General features: G+C 38.9%; 3 protein-coding genes and 1 long non-coding RNA gene across 12 annotated transcripts; 3 read left to right on the top strand and 1 right to left on the bottom strand.

Annotated features, from left to right (window-relative positions):
• Positions 1-148: 148 nt before the first annotated feature.
• Positions 149-10,953, bottom strand: rfx1a (regulatory factor X, 1a (influences HLA class II expression)). 7 transcript variants are annotated; one of them, XM_088437742.1, is made up of 18 exons: positions 10,798-10,953; positions 8,433-8,808; positions 8,181-8,293; positions 8,004-8,099; positions 6,837-6,934; positions 6,300-6,738; positions 5,325-5,506; positions 4,890-5,009; positions 4,647-4,780; positions 4,396-4,514; positions 4,131-4,237; positions 3,595-3,746; positions 2,926-3,023; positions 2,659-2,808; positions 2,354-2,562; positions 2,125-2,278; positions 1,996-2,041; positions 149-1,920 (listed from the first exon to the last, which is right to left on the bottom strand). In XM_088437742.1, the coding sequence occupies exons 2-18, from the start codon at positions 8,785-8,787 to the stop codon at positions 1,760-1,762; spliced, it is 2,733 nt and encodes a 910-aa protein (XP_088293868.1). In that variant the 5' UTR covers positions 8,788-8,808; positions 10,798-10,953; the 3' UTR covers positions 149-1,759. The 7 variants fall into 7 exon arrangements, with proteins under 7 accessions (XP_088293868.1, XP_088293872.1, XP_088293873.1 ...); XM_088437746.1 differs by having other exon boundaries at positions 149-1,917; XM_088437747.1 differs by having other exon boundaries at positions 5,325-5,500.
• Positions 2,174-4,754, top strand: LOC148410641 (uncharacterized). Its single transcript, XR_015868242.1, has 3 exons — positions 2,174-3,749; positions 3,937-4,028; positions 4,640-4,754. It is a non-coding gene; the product is annotated as an uncharacterized LOC148410641 (long non-coding RNA).
• A 1,124-nt stretch (positions 10,954-12,077) lies between the features above and the next one.
• Positions 12,078-13,568, top strand: rln3a (relaxin 3a). 2 transcript variants are annotated; one of them, XM_088437757.1, is made up of 2 exons: positions 12,078-13,121; positions 13,251-13,568. In XM_088437757.1, the coding sequence occupies exons 1-2, from the start codon at positions 12,962-12,964 to the stop codon at positions 13,520-13,522; spliced, it is 432 nt and encodes a 143-aa protein (XP_088293883.1). In that variant the 5' UTR covers positions 12,078-12,961; the 3' UTR covers positions 13,523-13,568. The 2 variants fall into 2 exon arrangements, with proteins under 2 accessions (XP_088293883.1, XP_088293882.1); XM_088437756.1 differs by having other exon boundaries at positions 13,248-13,568.
• Positions 13,569-14,479: 911 nt separating this feature from the next.
• il12rb2l (interleukin 12 receptor, beta 2a, like) lies at positions 14,480-21,051 on the top strand. 2 transcript variants are annotated; one of them, XM_088436066.1, is made up of 16 exons: positions 14,480-14,561; positions 15,136-15,289; positions 15,386-15,472; positions 16,108-16,252; positions 16,995-17,146; positions 17,275-17,417; positions 17,568-17,709; positions 17,817-17,893; positions 18,078-18,315; positions 18,912-19,112; positions 19,214-19,318; positions 19,396-19,530; positions 19,722-19,898; positions 19,990-20,059; positions 20,141-20,234; positions 20,321-21,051. In XM_088436066.1, the coding sequence occupies exons 3-16, from the start codon at positions 15,409-15,411 to the stop codon at positions 20,711-20,713; spliced, it is 2,136 nt and encodes a 711-aa protein (XP_088292192.1). In that variant the 5' UTR covers positions 14,480-14,561; positions 15,136-15,289; positions 15,386-15,408; the 3' UTR covers positions 20,714-21,051. The 2 variants fall into 2 exon arrangements, with proteins under 2 accessions (XP_088292192.1, XP_088292191.1); XM_088436065.1 differs by having other exon boundaries at positions 19,719-19,898.
• The last annotated feature ends 41 nt before the right edge of the window (positions 21,052-21,092 follow it).

Here is a 21,092-nt window from a genome sequence, read left to right as displayed (position 1 = left end):
TGTGTTCGCTAAGGTAACTCTTTGAGACATTGGGAGAAGAAATGCATTTTTTTTTAAAAGTCTTTAATTAACATATTTAACGTCATACTTCTGAATTGCATTCTACCACCTCCAAAGGCACAGTCATACTTAAAGTAGACCAAATCCATAAAACGCTGCCATCGAATAGCTTTACTTTACTTTGTATTGTTTATAGGAAACATTGCACTTAAAAAAAACACACACAAAACATTTTACTCAACAATTACATTTTTTAAAATCATTTAAAGACTGTTCATATGTAATCAGCTGTGGAATAGATTTGGACTCCCTAAAAATAATAGATGTGCTGATTTGAGGTTTCAAACGGCCCTGACAAACAAGTAGGCCTACGCTGTGGCGACTAAAAAAAAGTAAAAGTAAATAGAACACTGGCATTTCAACGTTAACCAATCGTTTCCTGACAGTGTTGACGAAAATGGTTTTATGAAGTCAAGCAAAGCCAATGGCGGGAATGCATTGATGGTGAAGAAAAGGCAGATTAACCATCACTATTCACTTGAAAACCACAGGGGTGTGATGTTCATCTTAAATGTGACACCTGCATCTCACAATTTAGCACACAATACTTCCACCATCTCAAGAGAACTGTCAGACTTGATGAATGATTGAAAAAAAATGTGCAAGGAGGCTAGGTCTTAGCCTGTCGTGTGGATAAGTCTTTAGATATGACATGAGGCTTGATAAAAATACAACCACCAAAAAAATCAGTAATTGTTTACAATGTGTGACATCACAGCACCTTACACTGCACAACAGATTCACTTAGTGACAATTAAATTCAAAAGAATGGAAAATTACAGTGGGACAGGCACAGACATATTCCATACAAGAATAAAATAAAAAGGCTTGGCACAGATAGAAAAATACCATGATATGAGGAGACAAAAACCTTATTGGAATAAAACAAGGGCACACAAATGTTTTAAATTAAAACAAGGATGAAGCGCTTGAAACAAACATGTGACAAACTCAACATTTTTGCATCAACCCACGAGTCCTTATTCCACAGCTGTGGCGTTATCTGTACAGATGTGTAGCAGCTGTGACAGGCACTCCTAGAAAACGCCTATGTCTTTTTAGAGGCAGTAAAATTCAATGTATCGCATGTAAAAATGAAGTCTTGGGATTCGCCTGTGCATGAAAAACACATCATAACTTAAACACAATCAGACCTACACACTTTGATGTGATCTTCATGTTCAAACATACTGAGCACACCCTAACAATTGACACAAATTTGACTTTCCTGAAAAAAAAAAAAAGGCTGACTAAGAGCTCATGGTCCAGTTATGCATGCTTCTCCTCCTCACTTTGACTTTGCAGATGCACGCAGCACAGTGGGTTCAGTGATTCTTTGAGTAATATTTTGCGAAATATTTTGCACTGGTTTCACAGTCAGAAGACAGGCAGGCTCTAAATGCCAATGCAGTGACTGGGCAAGATGTTTTACAGATCAACACAAGTGAAGGTCTAAATGTACACATTTTTGCATTGTGGAATCCATTTGCTCAAATTTACTTACGTGCTAATTTAATCCTAACAAGTGTGTGTGTTTGTGTGTGTGTGTGTGTGTGTGTGTATGCGCTTTTACCAGCAAGAGACAAACAGTAAGCAGAGCACTGCAGCAAAACTGTGCACAACATTTACAAAAGCTGCTGTATATACATGTATTTTCTTTTTGCATGATCAGTTCTTTCTTCTTATGGTCTAACGCAGATTAGTTGTCAGCTGGTCCTGTGGCAAAGAGAACTCTCTGGTCTGTTCTGGCCAGCTTGGCAGGAGGCTCCAGAGATTCGTCTCCTAACACCACCGCATCTGACGGCAGGGACAACTCCTGACTTTCCTCATCGCTTTCCTCCTCCTCTTCCTCTTCTTCTTCTGAATCAGACATGTTGTTAGAACATGTTGGAGACGCACATGAAAAGAGATGCTGCAGTATTTGAATGCAATTACCTTTGTCGCCATCAAGCATGTTTAGACCTCTTCCTAAACTGGCAAACTAAGAACAAGATGAAGGACTTGTTGTAGTGATCACAAATGTTTTGTTTAGGAAAGCCTGTGCATATGTGTGTGTGTCATTACCTCCCCCATGACAGCAATAGGGGTCTCTCCTTTAGCTTGGGCTACTCTATGTTCTATCAGGTAGTACATGTATTCGTCATACAGAAGGCGAATCAGGTGAAAGGAGCCAAAACTGGCAGCGCTCCGCAGGGTAAGATCTCGAATCACCATGGAACTAGAGAAAGCATGAGAGTAATTCAGCCACTATGCAAATTCGCTATAATCACACATTGCTTCTTCTGCGCAATACCTGTAAAAGGACCACTTGAGCAGGAAGAGCTTGGCAGCCTTTGGAAAGGTAGGGCTGTGTTGATGGGGTTTTAACACCTGGGAAACCACACCATCCAGCCAGGCAGCCCACTGCTCCAAAGAATTCTGTTGCTGGAGGGTCAGCTTAAAGTCCTGCTCCAGTCGTTGCACTACACGGTCTTCGCAGCGGCACACCCATGAGGCCTGCTCCTGCATAGGGGCAATAGGATAGAGGACAGTCTATAAGTACAATGTTAGATGGTCTGACCCAGCATAACGTTCCCGACACTAAGAAAGGACATAAACCTGAACGTTAGCAAAGTCAACACGGTTGAGGTCGGAGAGCATTTGGTTGATCTGGGCCGTGTTTTGGAGAACAGCACGAGCCGCCTGAGCCAGGTGGTTCAGACTAGTGTAGCGTCGCAGTGTCTGGGCAAATGCATTGGCTGATGTTACCTATCAAGGCAAGAAAATTACAGACAGGAAGTTTGTTAGTGGTGCTAAAGGAGCACAAAAATGTAGAAAAAAAATCAATTTAAGCTCATTGTCAGTACAAATACAGCAGCCATATACCTTGATGCGGACCATTTCCTCAGGAATGTTCATCATTGCGTTAGTCAGCCAGCTTTCCAGGCTTTTAGCGAAGTTCCGGATGGCTTGTGTTAAGGCACCTGAGAGCAGAAGGAAAATGGTACTCATGTAATAACCATAATGCAATTAGTTAACTGTTTAATTTAACCATTGAGATACCTTAACGTTTTGTGACTGTTTAAAACCTTAAAAGACCATATCCCAGTTTTAAAAGATGAAACAAAAAATACAATAATATGTGTTTTTTTGTTGTTGTTGTTGTTTTTCTTTTTTACTTTCAACACAGCAGATATTTTCAATAACTCCGGTCTAACTGTAGATGTTTTTGCGGAAAAACCCATAAATGGTCCCCTGTATAAAAGTGTTTATTGAATGGATTTTTTTTTTTTACTTTCAACGGATAAAATCTTTTCAATATCAGCTCTAACAATAGATATACAATGTGCATAATTTTTGTCAGAACAACTGCTTTTTGCATGAAACAAACATTAAAATATGTACACTCCTCCTTGAAAACAAGTTTCAAGTTACAATATTAAGAAGGGTATTGGTTGAAAAATTGAACTAGTTGTATTTGGTAGATCAATAATTCATCTTTTTTGACAGACTTTACAAAATAACAACACAGCCACGTATGTTTAAATGTCTTACTGGGGATTGGCCGAAGGACATCTGGGATGAGGATCTCTACCAGGCCTTGATACAGGCTGTTGTCACAGTCACGGCTCCAGCGCAGCACCGGATCGTACTTGCACAGCAGCACCAGGCAGGACTTTGGGAGGCGCTTTTCTGATTCATCGTGACTGGTAACAGTGAATAGATTTGCATTTATAATATTCTCTTTGTATGTTGGACTAAACTAATTTTAAAATGCTTGTCAATGCATCTTTTCCCGTGTTAGCGCAATCATTGGTTGATTTGTATAACTATTACATTGGTTAATGTGACTCAATAATCCCTAAAATCATAATATTTTTTTTTTCTATTTTGCAGCAAGTATGATTCAAACTCCCGCTGAACTGGATTGGAGAACAGAATAACTTCTTAGCATGTGCGTTTTTGCAACACTGCCTCCATGTTAATTGGTGAGGGAATGATATGCATATAAGAACTGCAAAGTCTACTGTCAAATGCTTACAAACTCGTGTGAAATGGGCATTTGTTTGGAAAAAATCTGGAGCACTTACACAGCCAGTGCGGCATCTCCAGCCTGACTCTGACTGAACCTCCAGAAGCTTTTCCAAAGGGTCTCCACGAGGGTAAATTGAAGATTGACCATCACATCCAGTATGGCCTAAAAGAGGGAAAAAAAGAATTATCGGAAAGCTTAGTAGTATACTAAAGCTTTTGACATTAACTGAGCACTGAAAATGATCTGTCCATTTTCAGTAAATGTTTATTAAAATATTTTATGCATTGAAACAAGTTAGTCTAATTCTTCTCACGTATTACCTCACAGTGTTCTCTGTAGAGCAGCTGAAAGCTCTTTATGTGTTCAAGTTCAATGCCCTCGGGCGGGGACTTCCCCTGTAGATCAATGTCCGGAAACTCAGGAAGTGTTCTGGTTGCATCTGACCAAAATTACACATGACAAGAAAATTCAGTTACAAAAGTCAAAGAGAAGATTGGTTTGCCATCGTAATTATATGATGAGATGGGTTCAGATTACTGTTCTTTCTCTCTCTCTCAAAAAAAGAACTAACCAAGGAATTGCTGGTACTGCTGAACCTGGGTGCTGATGTCCACTTGTCCAGAACCTTGCTGTTGGAGTTGTTGCTGTCCTGCTCCCGAAGCTGTCCCATTGGTCATTCCCTCCACTTTATGCACAGGCTTCAACCTGATTGGACAAGAAGAATGTACATGAAACAATAAAGGCACAATACGAAAAAAAAAAAAAAAAAAGATTGGAAATAAATGAAAAATGTACAGCAATGAGATGTGTGCACCTCTGTTTTTGGGAGAAGGGCTGCTGCCTCATAGCTAGATGTTGCTGATCCTCCATTAGGCGCAGAAGCGAAGAGCCTGCCTTGATTCTTAAACCATAGTAGTGGTATTTAGAATTGCCCCTGTCAAGTACAGAAATGGGTATTAATTTCAAAAATTGAGTCTTCGAGGGGAGATATTTGACACAGACACAAATATGAATTTAACAAATGAACATGCAGTCTCTCTCCTCTGGTGTCACTCACAAACCTGCACACATGCTGTTTTCAATCACAGCCCACATTTCCACCCACACTAAGAACATTTTAGAGACTTTAAGATATTGCACACAGTAAAATATATATCCTCAAGATGTATGCCAGTCAAAAAAAACCACTGTTGCATTCATACATATAAAAGTCATAAATAGTTCACACGGGCCTTAATTCACATCTTACCGAGTGCCAAGGCGTCGCGTACGTAGTCCCATGAAAACAGATCGAATGAGTTTCCCGAAAGAGGCAGCATTAACAGGCTCGAGTTTCTGCTCCTGGCAATGCAGCAGATAGTGGCAGTAGAGGGTCGAGCGGGGCAGACTGACTCCTTCGGCAGTTTCGTAGTTGTCCAGCAACCACTGTACCTGACCGGCAGGCAAAGGAAACGAAGGAGACTGATACAATTAGCAAGGATAAAGCATTCATAACTCATTATAGAAATTATGAATACGCTACTCAGAACAAAAAAAGTTAGATTGGGATTTAGGTCAAATATAGTGTATTTTGTTGATTTCGGTCAAATATAATGTTTAAGGTTTGTCCTAAAATCACCCCAAATCCTAATATCCCTTACTTTTGGTGAGTAGCGTACCTACAGTATGCATGCTTTAACATACATTACATGCAATGTGTACTTTCTATTCAATATAGACACACAAAACCGTTTTAAGTTTGCAGATCATTTTGAAATGAAAACACAAATACCTTTGTGTGCGTGCCGTGGCTTACAACATTGGTATGCAATGAATTAATGACCTGAAATACTGATGAAATGTCTGCCAGACATAAGTTGGTCACCAATATCATATGGATTTATATATGATTGGGAATGGCAAATATAGTTTGGGGGCATTTCAGGCAACTCAAAGGTGCCCCTTGTACTACATGCACTGCAATGGTATGAAAGCAATGAGATCATGATTTGGTTTTCTTTGAGCTGGAAATCACAGTTAAAAATATGGTATGCTTCAGTAGTCTGAGATGTGTTCAAGAAGAGAAGACTATAGTGTACAGGGATGCCTTTACAATGCTGTTGTGTTTGTAATCTCTGCATTTTTAATTGTGCTTTCCACTTGACGACATCAGGGCATGGCGCCAAAGGGTTGTGCAAATGAAAGAGAATGAAAAAAAAATCCTTCGCTTGGAGCCTCTGCATACCTTCTTGTCTGCCGACGGCACGCTACTCTCCTCGCCCTCTGTTATACTCACAGTGGCTGGGGAGGCGCGGGCGGTGTGGGAGTAGCTCTGACTGTTGCCGGCTGACCCGCCGCTGCTACTGCTGCTGCTGCTACTGCCCAACATGTAACCCCCCTGGATCACATAACTTCCTGTGGCACCACCATTAGTGCCTGTCCCATCCCCTGACCCATTTGTGGTACCACCTGCGGATACCACTGTAGTCCCTCCCCCTGTTCCACTGCTGGGTTGAGCCACAAACATCGACACAGCTCCAGTTGTGCCGGTGGTCACAGAGACTGTCAGAGGTGTGCCAGGAGTGGAGGCCTGAGTGCCTGAGGCTGGCTGACCTTCATAATACTGTCCAGCAGTGTTCTGGGTGTACAGGGCTGTTTCAGTATACGGGAAGGTGCCGGAACGACTGGATGGAAGATTGAAAATAAAAGTTAGATGTTTGACGAGGGAAACTGAAAAAGTACAGAGTTCGGTTGCCAATGTAAGGTAGGAAAAGATTCTAACATAGTGCTGGTGGTGTAGTTGGCATCTGCGCCTTCCACATACTGCACCTGATTGGTGTACACATGTTGCACCTGCACTGGTGCAAGCTGCTGTTGGACCTACGGGCACACAAGTGAACATCTATTTGTAAAATGCCTATAACTGCTCAAAATGTTTTCTATGGGGCCCAACCAATTAATCAGTTGATCAAATCGACTAAATGATATTGGCTATTAAAGATTTTTGCCATTTTTTGTTTGTTTTTTTTACACATTGACACATTACAAAGTACAGTAATTCAGCCTAAAAATGTTCGCATCAGGCCCTAGTTTTTGCATTTTATATACAGTGGTGTACTGAGATACAAGTAACCCGACTGATGACTTTTTTGGGACGTGCACTGTCATCCACCCAGTTTGTTGTGTGTATAACAGTGTAATTAATTGCACTCGGGTCATAAAAATAATGCATCATAAAAGAGCCCCCAAGATGTTTAATCCCACTCCTGAGTCCCATGTAAAGTTCTGGGCTATGTTTTGAGCCCAGAGAGGCATGAAGTCTTAAACTTGACAGAATAATTCCAAGTCAAGGATTTAAACATGCATAGTACATTTGAGACCACCCCCAGAAGATGATGCAAATTTAGCTATGGAAATGACACACATAAAAAGTCGACCCCAGGAATAAAATCAGCCAAAGAAGATTTGCGATATCAGTGTTTTAATTTACGTGTGTAGTCATGGAACAAATCTAACTCATATCACAAGGCACTACTGTACTTTAAAACTGTGATTAATTGATGAGCACCTTTAACGCCACAGCTGCTAGTTCCCTTGTGTCTCTGACCTACTTGGTTGTAGCAGCAGGCAGCTGGTGAGTCCTTGTCCATGTGCAAAGAGAACCAGTAGAATAGCTGCTTATAGTAAATGCTGTCCACTGGGATCTAGATGTGTTTGCCAGTCTGCAGTCTGCTCTGGGGCCTAAGCGCCGTCCTACACTGCATGAAGCCTTTCTTCCATTGATTCTGCTCTCTGACTAACGCTGTCACTCCACAGCTAAAAAGGATCTAAATACCACCACACGGGTGGTGTTGATAAGTGACAATAAGAACTAGCCACTCACAGTCACAGCTGATGATATTTTTTTAAGTGTACATCATGTTTTAGAAGTTATTTATGACGACCTTACCTCAGGGCTGATATGAACCGGTTGTAGATTGGTAACATTGAGCTGTGTGCCAGGCTCAGTCTTGGCGATCTGTGAGGTGGCCTGGACTACAGACCTCTGTTCAAACAAAGATATGAAAAGCTGTAGGGTGTGCAATGGACAACACAAAACGGCCCTTTGCACATATGTACTGTTTACCTGTTGGGCTGTTTGGACCTGCTGAACAACCTGTGTGGGAACTCCAGTCTGCACGACAGCTGGAGGGGAACTGGAGTCAGATACGCTGTCACTTGAATGAAGGGAGCCCTCTGCTAGACAAATAAAACAAAGAAGTTAGCATCAGGAAAATATTCATATGCAACTGCTATATTGGGTGCTATGTACCGTTACTCTGATTCTCAAATTATTCTTTGGCGTAGAGATACAGAGCTAAAAGGTGTGGCGCATTACCTGTAACTGTAACAACAATGTACTGAGGAGCACTTTGTCCATTTCCAGACTGTGTGGGGGAGCCTTGTATTTCTGCTGTTACATAATGTGTCTGTGCAGGCTGGGTCTGAGCTGCTGACTGGGTTTGAGTGCCAGAACTGGGCTTCTGAGTGCTGATGGAAGTGGCTTGTTCCGTAGGTGCAGTCTGGGCTGTCGGTGTGACAACGCTAGGAGTGACAACAGTGGTCTGAATCTCAGAGAGAAATTGAGGGGCAGTTACAGGTGTGGAGCTGGCATCAGGCTGTCCAGATGTGACAACAGTCCCTTGAGATGGGGCTGCTGGCTGGATGTCGCCGACATAGCCCGAGGTGGCCATTACATTGGCTGGGTAATAACCCTGAAAGCATGAAAAAGGTAAATATGATTATCTTAGGTATATGTACTGGCTGTTGAGAGTTAAAAATGTCTCCATGAGCAAAACTGTACGTATACTGAACACAGACAACTCAAAGGCACTTTTCCTTTTAGTAGCATAAAGTAATCAATAATTAAGTCATTTAGACTCGACCACAGTTTGTCAAATAAAACAGAAAACACAAGCTATTATGATGTCATTTTATTACAGTACCTTTCCACATCAAGTCCTTTGCAATTATGCTTTAAAATAAAAGTCAGAAGCCGTTGGAGTAGTTTCCCGATTTGTTGCCCGGATGCAATTATGGTTGTGAAGTACAGCTTGCCAGTTAATGATACAGCTAATGTGCAAGCCACTAGTGAGGTGGAGCATCAGTAGTGTCTTATTACCTGTAATGTGATCACACTGCCTTCTTAACGGTGGTACAAAGTAGCAAAGAAATATGATGCATTGATAAAAACTGTGCTATTTTCTAAGAAAATAGACCAACAATTCATGGAAGTCCAATAATCAATGACGCTTAGTTTTGATATACACTATGAGCCATTACATTTTTCTTTGATTGATGCATGTGCACTTTACATTAGTGCATAACTAAAAGTTCCAAAGCTGTATAAGTAGATAAGCATGATTATCTTTGTAAAGGCGGAATCATAACCCTCTGGCATTGGACCTCATGTGGGTGTATCTAAAACATTAAAAACTGGTACAATGTCTGTTTCATGTCACTACAGCATTAATTTGATGTGCATGCATCTACATACACTTCTTTGGTCCAAAAACAGAGGCTACATTTGGTCAGTTACATATACTTAGGTTAGTTTTTGAATGAGTTGTACTTGCCAGAGTAGTTTTAATGCAACGTGTTTTTTGTGACTTGAGTATTTTTGTTTAGAAGAAATGTTGCATTTATGTCGCATGAATATTTCAACAATCCAATAAATCTCTGTGGATTATAACCAGCAGATCAACATAAAAAGTGAATGCAAATTGCAGTTTTTCATACACACCCAAACCCACTTGAGCTTTCAGTCTCTCACTATAGAAAGATTTGTGCACAATCAAAGGGAACGGGGAGAAGATTTATCTGCAATAAATGCACTGCAGATAGCGTTGTAAGTTGTTGTAACTCATATTTTTGAACAGTGAAACCAATGTCAGCATTGGTGAAAAATATGGCTGGATTCATCTGGGGGCCAAAAGTGAATTAGAAAGTCCAAAACGGGCCAATTTCCGATTCTACAAAACAAAACGGAGACTGCAGCCATCACATTTCAAAACAAATAATTCCATGTTTCGTATTTATCATTTTGCATACACGACTCCCACGCAGGCGCTTTGTTTTGCCACGCCTCTTCAGAATCGTCAATGTCCGCCACATGCCCTAGCTGTCTGTCTCGCTTGACTATCTGTACCAAACACAACACGGTTTATTCATCGCATTTATCTTTCACAATTTCTTCGAATCGTAGTCATCCGATATCGGCAACTCTTTGTGTATACGCTACGTGCCGATTGACTTTTGTGTTAGCGACGCTGTTGAATCCGCGTTGTGAGAAAAGGACGAATAAAAAAAGGACGAGCTGCACAGCTAACTAGGCACTGCAACTGTAATACTGTGGGGTGATAAAACAACACGAGCCAGGTGTAGCGTGCCGCTACTGACTCCAAATGTCCCCGCAACAGTGCACCCGAGCGCCTCAACACCGCCATTTTGTAACTGTTACCTTTCGCTTTTGACATCGCCATAACAACGGCCCGCAGCATCCGTCGTCACGGCAGGCGGACTGACAAGCCAAAGACTAAAGGGCGCAAATGGCCACACTCCAGAAAGCCATACGAGACATTTTCGCCACTACAGCTAGCTTGCAGAGTAATATTAGAATCCAGCTGCCTGACAGAAACAAGGGTTAAAAAAAAGCCCGCTACAATTCATCCAGGAAAATATTCCATGTGCACCATGGGCTTCACCTGTGATTCCACGTGTGTATTTCCCGGCGTTAAAAGCTGTTGTTTTAAAATTATGGCCGATTCAGTCGTTGTTGTTGTTGATTCTCGTTGCCGGGTTCTTGTCGCCAGGGCTACCGTGGCTATGGCGCTTCGTCCTCACCAGGGCAACTGTTGCTACCCACCCCGCTCCCTTTCCTCCCTCCCGCCAGCCTCTGATTGGCTGGCTACAACCAAATTCTCTTAAAGTGATAGTACTGGCACATTTTCGCCACAAAGGCCCACACGCCCATTTTCTTGACTTTCACCAGCAGAGACGATGCAACGCAAGTGACCTAAATGCCTCACACGTATTATGGGCCTTATGGCACACTTATACAAATCAGTAGTGAAATATTTGTTTGGGATTGGGGCAATATGAGAAACATAAATTCAACAAGCAAAAAAGAGCTTTAATGCTTCAATTCAACCTTTGAACATTTCCATGACCTGAGTCTGCAGTCTTGAGGATGACAGAATTTACAAGGACATAAGAAGAAAAAAAAAACATTTTAGCATGCACATTTGAATTTACGGAAGTGTAATACTACCACACTAGGACTAAAGTTTGACGTCACATTATAGCGTGATAACAAATTTCATTTTTTAACACGATGAGTCCCTGGTTAAAATGTCATGTAAAGGGTTGATCACACTGATCAGTTTGACTTCTAGATTTGGCGAAAGCAAAGCAATTACTTTTAAATTTCCTTTCAAAACTTTTCTTAAAGACTTGGCCTTATTTATTTTATAGTATTATAGAAGAGCAGCATAGTTAGATCCTGTAGATAGAAACAAAGGTGCAAAAAGACACACATACCTACATAAGGCTCAACTGGTAACCTGAACTCTAAGAAATTGCTTCGTTTTATTCTATTTTGCTTTATTTTGTTTAGTTTTGTTGAATGCAAATGTTGAACTTCTCACGTTGAAGGTTTTTTTTTTTTTTTACATTTCGTGAATGTGAGCTTAAATGGTTGTTTTTGTCCTGCAGTCGAAAAGTAGCCAGTCTAAGCGATGACAAATAACGGAAAGATGGAATACCTGTGTATTTAACCTGATAACAAAAATGTGCTGCAATATAACTAATATATTTGACTGTGTGTGACTTTTGAGATTTTTTTTTTCAGGACAGTCATATTTAAAATGCCATTTAGTTCCCTTGCCATTGTCATATTAATTACAAATTCATCATACTATTGTATTTTTCCAAATGAATGACCTTTGACTAGTGGCTCAACAGATAAAAGGTGTTTTATTTTTGTGTGACCCGTAACCACAGTTCTATGTTATCGGACTTTGAAAATGTCACCAGTAATGGCTGTGTTCTCTCTACTCACCTTTCTTTTAAAGAATTGACAGAAAAAGTCATTATCAAGAGCACATGATGATTATACGGAAGCCATACAAATTGTGATTAGTGGTTTAAAATGGCAGAAAAATACAATATTCAGATATAAATAATACACATGGATAATTGGGATTTTAGTTTAATATATTATTATAAATATGAGATATTGTTTTTAGAGTTTTAGGAACTTTTTTTTTGTATTTGTGGTTATGTAGGTATTGTACTAGCTTGCAATTAATTTTGTATAGATTTTTTTTAACACTAATACCTAGTAGAATTTTAAATAGTAGTTGAGCATGTTGTACAGGATAAACACTCACCCGCCACCATATTGGTCACAAAATACTGAAAATATTGCAACTATTATCTGTCAAATAACACGACAAAAACGTTATTTAAAAGAAAAAAACATATTCATATTTAGTTTATTCTGCTTGCTGACTTGCTCACATTATTGTGATCCTTGTAATAATGAAATGCAATTCACAATTATGGCATGATTTATGTGTGGAATTGGAGGATAATTAAGGTGACTAAAGCACTTCAGGTGCTTACGACCTTTGGTCCGCGTTTCATTCTTTGTAAAGGTCTCAGACTATATCTCCCTTTCAAATCTTCTATTCTCTCAGAGAACCCTATTTGCGTAAATGTGAATGTCCCCCCCTTATAAACCCCTTTTGGGTCACTCACATAGTCAAAGCTGTTGCAGACAGGGAAGCAGATACAGTACCTAATTGCTGTGCAGCAAAGATACTCTAATTTCTTTCCGTACCTTTGGTTTTATTTCCTCGTTGTGATATGTGGAAAGTTTTGCTTCTGGCCGTGTGTCTGCTGACAAATGAAGTTCAGCCTATGGACAACCCAATTTATGGCGTCAAGCTTTGTGGTCGTGAGTTCATTCGAGCAGTCATCTTCAACTGTGGTGGCTCACGATGGAAACGATCACTCAGAACGTCAGGTAAGACACTATGCTTGTCCATTATGTAAAAGAAGTGTTGGAGTTCCCGATTTTTATACTGTATGGATAAAACTTTATTTTTTATAGAAGTCCTTTGAAACTCAACTTTTACTAATTTTCCTGCAGCAGAAGACCTACTTGGCTCTCATCAAGACTCCTCAGAGGAATTGAGTCATAATCCCGTGATGGAAAGTATACTCCAGAGAAACAGAGATCTGGATTTCATATCAAGTGAAAACCCAGACAGAATCTTCAGCAGGCAAACTCGTTCGTTTATCACTGAAGAGATTCTTGAAGCCCTGAGGAAGGCAGATCGCAAGGGCCGGGACGTGGTGTTGGGTCTTTCCAATGCATGTTGCAAGTGGGGCTGTAGCAAAAGTGAGATCAGTTCTCTTTGTTGAGAACTGAACACAAATGCCTCCTTACTGTACATTATTATTGGTTTAAAGTGTGATATAGTTGAGATTATTAAAACCAAGCAAACATGTGAATGTGTGCGCTCCTTTTTTTCTTGTGAACTTTTGGTCTCTGCATTATTGTAAAAGCATTAAAACATAGCTATTTTACTTGTCAAATGGATGTATGAATTTGATCAGAATGTTGTCTTTTTGTTTCATTTGCCATTCAATGAAATATTTATAACACTTTGTTTGTTAACACCGCTCCAAAACAATTAATAAATACCATGTTTGTGTTACCACCTTAGAGAAATTTAATTTAGCAAAAAATCATGTGTAAATGGCAACACAAAACATCGTGATCATTGAATACTTTTGGTGTTTTAATTTAACTTTAAGCTTTAAGCACTATATAAGTCCAATCCATTTAACATTTAACTCTGTATTTTCACTGACATCAACTATAATATAGCTAAATTAAGTACACTTACACAATGTAATGAGATCGAACGTTGAGACCTAAAATCTCGTCTTTGCAAAGTTAAATATTATGCACACAGTCAGAGAGCATGAATTTAACCTTGGTTGATAATCAGTGCTCCAAAAGAATGAATCAATTGATCATTTTTGTCTTAACGGTGCAGAATACAGGAATAAATTGTATTGCGTTTAAACATGTTTGCTTTTGAGATTTATGTTTTAGCTTGCAAAGTACTCAAGCTTTCGGCATTTTCTAAAAATAAGTACTACGTAAATATTAATTGAAAAATCAAATTGTGTGTAGATTTAAATATGGGTTAATGGTTGTTTGTTCGTAGTAGAATTGCAGGTGAACTGGAGTCTATTACAGTTGATTTTGGACAGGAGGCAGGGTGAATGGTAAATTGAATAGCAGCCATTTATCAATGACCTTTCACCTTTTTCACACATATCACGTGGTTGTTGTGTCATCGGAAATACTGAAGGGGCGTGGCCTTGTTTCTACTCAAAATGTCAGACGTCGCAAAGTTCTACGTGACTGAATGCTTTCTTTGGACATGAGGTACGTCTTACATAGCTATTTTAGCTGTCATTATACTATTTTATTTTATATCTATCATTAGCATACATCGTCTTGTTGAAGCTTCCAGATATCGAAATTCGCCAACCTGGAAGTTTTCTTTTATTTTCATTTATGACAACGGTAACTGAAAATACGTGGAGACGTCACTGGGAAAATAACACTTAAAATTTGACAATTTCGACTTACAGTATACGCTGTCTAAATACTAATAGCATGTTACGATGCGTCGCGCTAAATTGTTTCGTACCTTTGACGATGTAAAAAATCCGCTACATTTGACATCTATGAATCGTGCAATGTAGTCGCCAAATTGGATAAATGAAGAACTGGAACTCACCAAACTGTTGAAAAGGAAACGAGTAAAACGTTGTGCTTACTATGTACATTTAAGCTCGTGTGAACTCTGTCAAGTACTGTATGTTTGAGTTTAAAAATAAGTAGCCTATGTTTGAGTATAAAAATAACATAGTGAACTAAATATTTGATAGCAATCTTTTTTTTTATAATATCTTGCATGTATGTATATGCATCGTTGCAACATATTTGATTACAGTGACTACACTCGACAACCATGGAATTTTTTACGGTGTGAAAGCACATACCGGATCTGCCCAAGACCTGCGAGGTCAATGGAATCTCTGGACATCTGGTGACACAATACATTCTTTTGCCACAACAAGTCCCACAGTCCGTGGCTCTTTTCGCAGGTATGAAATATCGATTTCGGTAGCATACGTTGCTATGCAAAATCGATGGATGGATGGATGGATAGTAACACGGTATGTACGTGTTTACATTTACAGATTACAGGCTTGGTCCAAATGCAATGGCCCCACGATGGCTTCGCTTGGTCTTAATAGTCAACATGACAATTCTTTTTGCTGCTGCAGGTAAAATCTGTAGTGATTTACAAATTTCTGGTGCCTTTCCCTTTATTGCATTAAAGAAAATGTTGCACCACATTTGCTAATAAATTATTTAACCAGTATTTCTCTGCTCAGTTTGGTGAGTGAAACCGACTAAAATAAAATTATATTGTGAAAAGAAAGAAGAGCTTCATGTGTACACTCCATGCTATTTAATTATGAATGGTGAGCGCCCTCATTGCACATTTCACATTTGTGATTTGCACATTGAGCTGTGCAACAGTGATGGTTTTACATTGTGGTTTTTATTGACAGATCCGCTGCGATAAAAAACAAGTGGGCAGAGAGCTCATTTCCTGTTTGTGCTCTACTCAGCTGAGCTGTATTTTATGCTGTGGTGCGAGTGAATATCCTAAGGGTTAAATATCATGTCTTTTATTTGCAAACCTCTCATTTCTCTATTTGCATATTAGCTCTTCCAACAAGTTTTTTCATTGAGTAGCTGAGAGGAATGTGGCGGGATGCTCGCACCCGAATATTCTTAATGGAAACTGAAAATTACTGTCAGGACACATGTTCTCTTGATGCATTAGTATTCAAATGACATTAAACTCAGAGACAATCTACACTGTTATTCTCTACTCTTTTGATTTCATTAGGTCCTCTAGAGCCCCCCTCCAAACCAGAGTGCTACATTCCGTGTGATGACAGCTGCGGGGTTGATATTCACTGTAGTTGGAATCATAGATTTGATACAATGGTTCCCACAAACTACAGTCTCCACTGGGAAACAGAAGAGAACATGTAAGTGCATCTGGTCATTAAATGAGAGATTTGGCACAAGTAGCCAAAAGTTGTTGCCAAGAAAACTGTTTACATGAGAAAATATGATCTTTATAACATAATGATACCTGTGATAAAATAACATAAATTAATGCAAAGTCAGCCATGAGAAAATGTCCTCTCACACTATAGCATCACCAGAAAGAAATTACAGCAGATTGTCTTCTGAAGTTTGAATTGGGATTATTAAAGGCTGAAATGTGGACATTTTTAGGCAGACTGGAAATGGCACAGACCTATTTTTTTTCATAGTTCATCTATTTTGTAAACCTCTTTCCTTTGCTTTTCAAGATGAAAATAGATTTCTACCTTATAAATTAGTCACTCTCAATGTAGGGCTCCAGCATGAAGATTGTCATGACCTTGCTCTTTGATTGGTCAGATAGAGTTCAATGTCACTCATCTTTATTTTGGATTGGTTAAACAAAATCTTGTAACACAAATCTCTCAGATCAACCAAAATTGTGCAAGATATACTATAATGTATACATGTACATAAAATATACATATAACAAACAAATGGAATATAGCCCAATTCAACTGTGTAAAAGTAGCATTTCTTATGAAAATAGTCACAGTAATAACTACATTGTATTAAACTTATGTTATTCCAAAATTTGTTAATGCTGCTACTTTCTACTCATCACTGCTAAGTTAACATCGTCAACTGGATTTACCAAATCTCCTCTTGCTTCTTCTCCAGAAAAGGCCATGTGAACACCGGGACCTATTTGAATGGCTTAATCGACCGGGAGCACTTCTCCATGAACAGTGAGCTTCATGTTTGGGTGCTGGCTGAAAGCAAACACGGTTCTGCCAAATCTCAAGTCAATGTCTTTGACACTGGAGACATTAGTGAGTCCAGGAAACATTGCTCACATGTATAAATGTCTTCTATGAAAATGATATTTGAACTGTATGAATGTTTGAACTCTATTAAGTTGACATAGAATACAGTATTTCTGCCTTATCGCTGCCTTTAGTGAAACCATCGCCTCCTATAATTTCGTGGAGCCCGCAAGATCCTTTGGAAATATCCTGGACTTCCATCTGTACTGAGCCACACCTCCCTTTGGAATCGTGTGATGTGCAATTTTGGACTGAAGGAAAAAAACTTTGGCATGAGGTATTAACATTGCCTGGAGAAAGAATGACAATTACTGTACTTAGTTTTAGTAGTGGAAACCCCAGCTGTTTCTTACACTTGATTCCACTTTAAAATCCAAATCTTTGGTCTCCCCCCCTGTGCCCTCACTCAATTTTCTTTTTGGCTTAGGATCAAATTGGAGCACAACTCAGCTATGAATTCAGTGACCTGGTCCAAGATGGTATAGTCTATGAAGTTCAGGTGCGCTGTGTCTGTGCCGCCGGTTTGATCAGTGACTGGAGTCCAGTCCAAAGAATATGCTCTGAAACAGGTAAATCTACTTTTCAGAGGTTCATTATAAATTTGAAAAATTAGGATCAATACCTATTAAAAAAAACATATGTCGACTAATTTTTGGAGCGCAATCTGTTTTTTCAGCCCCCACTGGACAGGTGGATGTATGGAGGGATTGTGGAATCTCTGCCACTAATATTGATTGTGTTATGACATGGAAGGTAGATAACACAAATATGTACTACTAAACCACATTATATTTTCAGTTAAAAATATTAATGAAGGAATGTTGAATATTTTTCCTTGTATTTATCACAACAATGATTGTAAAAGACAACCATGAAGATGTGATTGAAGTGAAGACACATTTTTAATTTAATCCTCATCCTGTTTTTCCTCCTCCAGAAGCTTCCTCCATCTCAGACTTTTGGTCCTGTTCTGGGTTATGAAGTTACGCTGTTCTCCAAACACAGCATGACTTTGCTAATGAATATTTCCATATCTGAGCCTAACGGCTGGGTGGTGTGTTATAAGATGCAGTGCTATCTCAACTCCTCTTTAACAAATGTGTCTTCTGCCAGTATATCAGCCTACAATGCCCATGGTGCCACAAATGCCTCTTACCTCACAAGTCCTATGTCAGGTATCTGTTGCCCAGAAATTTCTTGATTACAGTAGGCACACTTGTGAAAAAACATATCAATGGAACCATTTTTTTTTTTTTTTTTTGCAACCGCAAAATTATGCAGTCAATACAGTAAGCTGTGACTGCTGGCACAGCTCAGGATAGTAAAAATAAAGGTTGCAGCCAGCATTTGGGACTTGTCTTAAACATAGCAGAAATAAATGGTTACCACTGCATCTGTTAAAAGTCTGTTAAAGTAAATAGATGACTGGAGCCACTTTTATGTTGTTGGATATCAATCTTTCGATCTGCCAAAACACAATATTACCTACATTTAGTTGATATTAAAAAGAGATTTAATTAATTATAGACCTTGATTAATCCCTCATTTAAAAAAAAATCTCTTGACATAATTTGTATTGATTGTACATAAAATAATTTGTTAAAAATGAATTATAGACAAAATAACCAATTTTTACTGCTGAAAATGGCTAAATAAATTTAGTATAATGTATGTTTAATTTATTTGTACTATTCTCTTGTTTGTCGTTATGTGCTCCATGGCCCCGTAGAAATGCTACAGTTACAGTATTGCTTTGCTCTGATGATTTTAGGTAAAGTGAGAAATGAGCAGGAAATTGATGTCAGGATGGATATGATGAACCTCACCGTCTCGTGGGATCTGCCATCTCAGCTGCTTGACCCCAAATCTTTTAAGGAATTTGTGGTGCAATACAAACAAGCAGGAAGTCCCTTAGGCAATGGATTTGACTGGATCAGAGTGAATAAAAGCTGCTCCACAGTTACATTTATAGGTTTGTTTTATTTAGGAAGTTTCAAAGTCATTTAATTTGTAATCAAGGTACAATTGTGCATAGTCATGTCATTTCAAATAAAATGCAATTTCCCATTACAGGTCATTTTGAAAAGTACAGACCCTACCAAGTGTCACTGTTCGCTGTTACAAGCGACCAACAAAACCATCATATTTCATCTGTTATTGCATATTCTTTCCATGGAAGTAGGTATCCATACATTTATTTATCATTCTCTTCAAAAATTATTTGTTATCAAATTTGTAATTTTGTTCTTTTCAAGTTCCCGCCAAAGTGCGTTCATTTAGAGTGATTTCCATTGATGGGACATGGGCAACGCTGTTTTGGGAGCCTGTACCGCTGACCATGCAGAATGGGCTGATCTTGTATTACGAAATAGGCGTTCAGGGACAAATGGGTAATTTTCAGTATTTTTCTATTTATTCATAGGTTTCAAATTATTTGAGTGACCATTGATGTTTTTTTTCTTTGTGTATTAGTAGAGGACCAACTGTTTTATTCATGTACACACAATATTAGTCTCTAAATCAATTTAAAATCTGTGTGTGTTTTTGTAATATTTTAATGAACTAATCTTTCCTACAGCAGTATACAATGTGAGCGCATACCCTCAGGACGAAAATAAGACGCTTGAGCTGACAAAACTCAGTCCATATCAAGAGTATAAAGTTTGGATCAAGGCTGTGACGGAAGCTGGGCCAGGAGCCAACGTCACCGCAAGTTTCATCACAAAGCAACAAGAGCATCTTCAGTTAAAATCAAAATGTAATTTTTCTCAGAAATACCCTTCTGATAAAAATCAAGTTCTCATCTATAACACATTTTTATGCCATACCTCTCATTATTTGTTTCTCAGCTCACATGTTTGCACTCCTCCTACTACTATGTCTCCCAGTCATAATTTGCTTTCTTTTCATGTTATTCAGGTGAGAAAATACATTTTGCCTGATATATACAAGCGAATACTAATCTTTCAACATTGCTAACACAACATGTTTGTGTGTCAGTTTTCATAAAGGAACAAGCAAGACATGTCTGTGCATAAATGAGAAAGTACCAGATCCATACAATAGCTCCATCTTCGAAATGATGAAGTATCAGGTGAATATAGTTCTATTACTCTAAAGCCTGAGTAATGTCAATATTTCAACAATATGAACGTTTACTCATTTGTTTGATTACTGTAGGTGAATGAGCCCTTGGCTTGGATCTGCGTTCCCATCAATGAGCCACATCCCACGATGTCCATGTTAGAGGTTGTTGAAATCCAGCGCCCTGTGCGCGGACAAAACGACCTCCTTGAAGAACAAACAAAACCAGCAGCTGCTTCAGAGGGGTGTACTCGGAGAACACATAGATCTGGTAGAGAAGGGTACAGCAAAATATTTGATTCAGAGGAGGAAAAAGATGTGAGTGGGGTGGCTGGCCGGGATGCTGGTTGGAGCTCATCAGAAGAAGAAGAAGCCACATCAGGATATGAACAGCACTTCATGCCACCTTCAGTGAGAATAATGAAAGAAGACGCATCAGGATATGAACAACACTTCATGCCAACCGCAGTGGAAATAATCAATGCCTGATACAGTGTATTTACAGTCATAAACTTTACTGTCAAGTAAAGAATAATGCGTTTTGATCAACTGCTGATTTAATATCAAATTTGGCAAAATTATTGCTGGCTTTTCTAATATTCATGGATAACATAGTTACCAAATCAGAAATCATTTGTTTGCAATTTCAACATAATATTGTATACACACAAATAAGCAAACTACTGTTGATGTGTGCAAGCACATGCATTTAATGCGACTGAAGTCAGTATTTTTTTACAATATTTTTTTAATGTACAGAGTACTGCTTGTTTTTGTATAAATTGTCACTTCATATGTGACTGTTGAAATAAATATTTTTGAAGAAATTGCGACTGTTTATTTCAACAATGCATGGTGATACTGGAAG

Source organism: Hippichthys cyanospilos, chromosome 16, assembly GCF_059441005.1.
Source record: "Hippichthys cyanospilos isolate Australia breed blue-spotted pipefish chromosome 16, RoL_Hcya_1.0, whole genome shotgun sequence".
Taxonomy (NCBI): Eukaryota; Metazoa; Chordata; class Actinopteri; order Syngnathiformes; family Syngnathidae; genus Hippichthys; species Hippichthys cyanospilos.
The sequence above is the reverse complement of the archived record's forward strand: the minus strand, read 5'-3'. Positions and strand labels throughout refer to the sequence as shown.